General features: G+C 37.7%; 1 protein-coding gene across 6 annotated transcripts in view; it reads right to left on the bottom strand.

The window, feature by feature from the left end:
• The window catches only part of PAPOLA (poly(A) polymerase alpha), a 64,186-nt gene that overhangs the window by 7,223 nt on the left and 51,972 nt on the right, over positions 1 to 4,991 (bottom strand). For 4 of the 6 annotated variants that reach the window (XM_019642461.1, XM_019642465.1, XM_019642462.1 and 1 more), the window contains exons 18-19: positions 4,142 to 4,242; positions 3,667 to 3,887 (exon numbers count right to left, since the gene is read on the bottom strand). In XM_019642461.1, coding sequence (XP_019498006.1) covers positions 3,667 to 3,887; positions 4,142 to 4,242 — 322 coding nt within the window. The remainder of the gene's footprint in view (positions 1 to 3,666; positions 3,888 to 4,141; positions 4,243 to 4,991) is intronic. The other 2 variants (XM_019642463.1, XM_019642464.1) reach the window with 1 other exon arrangement.

The raw sequence follows: 4,991 nt of genomic DNA, 5'->3' as shown, positions 1-4,991 counted from the left end.
AGAGAGAGAGAGAGAGTGTGTGTGTGTGTGTGTGGTGTGTACAGAAATATACACTATATGGTGATAGTATACTATAGTTGTGTTTTTTATTAGTTCTCATTTGTAGATACACACTGAAATACCTGTGGTTGAAATGATATGTTGGGACTTGCTTCATACAATCGGGGAGGAGTAGATGTGTAGATGAAACCAGGCTGACCATGAGTTGTTGACTGTTGAAGCTGAGTGATGCAGACATGACTGCTCATTATCATTTTGCATGTGTTTGAAATGTTCCATAAGTTTAGAATATATACAGAGGGTGCCAAAAACCATGTGTACACATTTTAAGAAAGGAAAACTGCATTGAAATTGTAATATTCAATATATACCGATAACAAAAGATGAGTACAAGTCACGTTTTACTTCAGCCAATTACAATAGGTGCTCAAAGTGGTTCCCATCAGCGTCCACACTTCTGATTACAGTGAACTACTGCTTGAGCAACGTTGACCAATGTGTCCATTTGTAAACATTTTTTTGACACCCCCGGTATATATATATATATATATATATATATATATATATATCATCATTTAGCCATATAATCCAGGTGATAGAGCAAACATTTTTATTTTTACTTTACATTTCTACCATTTATATGTATATGAAAAGCTTTAGCATATGATGCAAATTAAGCAGAACTAAACTACCTGACAATATCTAAAGCCATGTTAGTGGATTATTGAGTAGGGCCAGTGTTTCTTTCTGGTTTGCTAAAATTTCTAATACCAAGTCCTCTTTAACAGAGAATAAAAGACCCAGTTTAGGAGAGCTTCAAAATTAGGATATTTATAACAATCTTCTTCAAGATTTAGGCCTGGGTTCTAATCCTTGCTCTGGCCTTATTAGCTCTATAAAATGAGAAAGCTACTGAACCTCAAGTTTCTCTTCTAAGAAATGAGGTTAATCTAGGACAGCGGTCGGCAAACTGCAGCTTGTGAGCTGCATGCAGCTCTTTGGGTACGTATATGTGGCTCTGAAGTAAAATTGAAAATGAAAACTATCCTAGTTTCATTTATAAAATTTTTAAAGGCTATTATTCACATAATGGTGATTTCATGTGTTTTATGGCTCTCAAATAATTTTTAAATTGTTGTGAGGGACAGAATTGGCTCTTCCGTCTCAAACATTTGCCAACCCCTGGGTGAGGAGATACCTAAGATCCCGAGAGCCCTTCTGTATCTCAAAACTCTGTTTTTGTTAGTCAACTCCATGGAGCTTCTGTAAGCAAAACCCAGACTATGAGAAACTATTCAGAATAAAAATTGTAAGAAAAAAAGGGGAGAAACCTATATTTTAAAGGATTCTTAAGAGACATCAATCAACCAGGGATCTTATTTAGTTATAGATTTAAACAAATAAAGACTATTAAAAAAAAATCAGTGGCACAATCGGGGAGGATATTTGGGCACTAACTAGATATTTCACATTAATGAATTGATTTTTTTTCTCTAAGTAGGTTCCATTTATTTTCTTCATGCTTTCCTTTTTGTAACCATTACCTTTTAGATATGAGATTTAAAAAATACTAATGAAATAATATGTCGTCTGGATTCTGGATCTAAATAATTCAAGAACAAGGGGAGATGGAAAAGGCTGAAAGGATTAAGGGTATGGGGATTGGCCAAGTTCATTACCCTGAAGCTGCATGGTGGGTACATGGGTACATGAAATAATTCTCTACTTGTGTGTATAAAACTTGCCACACTAAGTTTAAAAATTCTGTATTTCTATTGCTTCTCTAAACAAGACAGGAAACACAAGTGTTTTCTACCAAGGTAAGAGCAAGTGAAATTGCAAACATTGTGCTGGTACCCGTTTAGTTAGAGCTCGGAGGGAATCAGTAAGAAATTAAGCCATTAAAATTAAGGAAACAGAATGATAAGTGTCTAGAGTTATACTTCCATATATAAATGTGAATTCTGACAATGGTCTGACAACTCCAAACAAATATCAATAGACAAAATGTGGGATTGCACCAAAACCAATACATTCTCAGGCCGCTGCAAACACAATCACGTAGCACTTTATTAAAATCCTTTTAATAAAGGATTTCCTGAGGTTCTGATTAGCTGCCTCCCCGCCTCAAAAAGGTGTTAGGCCAGTGTTGGGAGGATGGGAGGCAGATGGCTGAGGAAGGGTAGGACTGAGCTAATCCCCTTTTCATGGTGTTTCTTTAAAACAAAACAAAACAAAACAAAACACTTAAGTTTTACACAGAAACATTAATAAATAAAGTTCTCTTCCCACTGTAAAAAAAAGAGAAATTCTCAGGCCTAACTCCTGGAGAGACTCTGATTTAGTTATCTGGAGGAGACCATAAAATATCTATTAAGGAAAAAAAATTTTAAAAAGCAAAAAAAACCCTGAAAAATTCTGATGTATAACCAAGGTTCAAAATCATTCCCTTAAGACAGCGGTTCTCAACCTTTCACAGGGGTCGCCTAAGACCATCGGAAAACACATATTTTCGATGGTCTTAGGAACTGAGACATCGCTCCTCTATCCGTCTTCAGACCCACATAGAGATACGTCCACATACCAAAGGGGTCGCAACCCACAGGTTGAGAACCGCTGCCTTAAGAGATAATTAGACAGACACAGGTGAGTTTTCAGAATACGTGTTTTAAAATATACTAATACCCACTTTTTATTAGCATATGAATGACAAAATTCATCAAATTATTCATAGTTCGTTAATAGTGACTATTTCCAAAAAATCTAAAACAAAAAACTTCAGAATAACCTGGGCAATAGAACACTTAGACAATAAGATTTCACCATTGCAGATCAAACACTCCATGAGAAACAGATTTTTCCCCATTCTAAAGAAACTTTGTTATAGTGATTTAAATTCCTAAACAAGAAATTATCTGCCAAAATTGGGGTTTTGGACTGTCATCTCTGCAGCAATGGTGAATGTCTCGCTAAAAGGAAAACAACATGAGAGTGATTCTAGGGAGCAATAAAATTGTGTAATAAGGCTATTTCTATTTTAAGACACACACCAAAATCAATTTACACTTGTAATGCTTTTCCTAAAACTATATGAGACTTTGACAAGATAAACTATCCACTATAAAAAGTTATGAAGTATTCTAGAAAATTTCCTGAATGGTTAGAGAAAATAATCATTCAAGGTCCCAAAACTAATTTGACTTTGCAACTTTGGTCAGTCATTCAATAAGAATTCCCTGAGAACCACTCGTATTCAGTGACCCTATAATACCAAGTATAGGACAGAAACTCCAAAACTCCATTAGGATCACAGAAGCAAAAAACTGTGTCCTGAGGGGCTATGCTATCAAAGAATCAGTGCACAAAAAAGATCTAGTTGTAAGAGGGTAATAAATTGAGATGTCATGTAAGTTCATGCTAAGCTGTGTTATAAACTAGACCTGGTACACAAGTCTGAATGAGAGGCGTGGCCTGATGGCAGAGGAAGTTACTGAGACAAGTGGGAAGGGGGGAGGGAAGCTATGGCACCGCATACGGTGCTACCTAAACATTTTCTACACACGTTCCCCCTTGCTGCTTCTGTTTGGGCCCACAAAGGTTTTCTTTGACTGGATTTTATAACAGTTAAGCTGATATTCCCACGGCAACTAACGTAGAGACAGATACCTCTTCTGTTTTGGTTTTCTTGGGACTCTCTTCTTTATGAGGTGAGGATCGCCTCTTCACTCCTACTACAGGATTAGGTATTTTTGTTGCTGCATTTCCTGAAGGTCTAGGTGGTGGGTTTACCAGACGTGTTGAGGAAACAACTCTGGAGACCGTAGGCTTTGGTGGTGATGAAATGGCTGGTTGCGTGGCAGTTTGAGGAATGCTTTCACTCGATGTACCTAAGTAATGAGTATACATTAGTACATTTATTACACATTAATAAAAATTGAATTATACCAGCCTCAAGTTATAAGTAAAGCTTTATGTCTCTGAATTTGATTTCATTGATAATTCTACATGCCAATTGTAAAATGGCATTAAAACTCAATGGATTTGAAACCACTCAATTAACCAAGCAAGCCATGTTTCAAAATGAAGGCTAAACCCCCACATAATGTACGCACTCTCAAACCCGTCAAACCCATCTCCTTACCCCCTGAGCTTTCACTGGAATTTACTTGTGGCACAGAAACTTCAGTAGCCTGTATGTTGGTCACAGATGCTGCTGTTACAGCTGGAGCAGGACTGTTTCTGCTATGAAAAAGAAAAAAAAAAAAAAGTTAAGACGGTGGGAGAAATAGAAGCAAGCTTCCACACACAAAACCTAAGGATTCATGAAACCCTAAAATCCCATTCCGAGGCCCAGGCAAATGACACAGCCTCTCAAAGTCCAATCCCGCCTTCCCTGTTCTGGATCCCACACCCTCCTGTTACCTCAGGAAACACAAATCATTCCTCCTTTACTCTCCTAGCTCTTCAGGTTTTCTGTTTCAAATAGATCCTGTACATAAGCATTTAAATAATCTCATTTTTATTACCTCCCGAAAGAAAAACAAAAGCAAAGAGTCCTCTGTGGCTACTCTCTCTCCCTCAGCTGAAGCTCACACTTTGTGACTGCTGAATGATGATGTCATGACAAGGTGGGCAGCACAGAGGACTTCGGGTTTTTGGTGCCTATGTGACATTATATTTAAAAAACCAGAGAGCATCCAGATTATTAAAGTTTGGGAGTTAACCGGTATAGCAGGTCCTCAAATAATGTTTTTATGCAACATCATTTCATCATAATGCTGATGAGAAAGAAAAAAATTGATTCCCGGCTCAGGACACTGTGTGGAGTTTTGCAGGTTCTCCCCACATCTGTGTGGGTTTTCTCCAGATACTCTGGATTCCTCCCACGTCCCAAAGCTGTGCAAATGAGGTGAACTGGCGTGTCTACACTGTCCCAGTCTCTGAATATGAGTGTGAGAGTGTGTGTGTGTGTGTGTGTGTGTGTGAGAGAG

This window comes from Hipposideros armiger, unplaced genomic scaffold (genome assembly GCF_001890085.2).
Source record: "Hipposideros armiger isolate ML-2016 unplaced genomic scaffold, ASM189008v1 scaffold_69, whole genome shotgun sequence".
Lineage (NCBI taxonomy): Eukaryota > Metazoa > Chordata > Mammalia > Chiroptera > Hipposideridae > Hipposideros > Hipposideros armiger.
The sequence above is the reverse complement of the archived record's forward strand: the minus strand, read 5'-3'. Positions and strand labels throughout refer to the sequence as shown.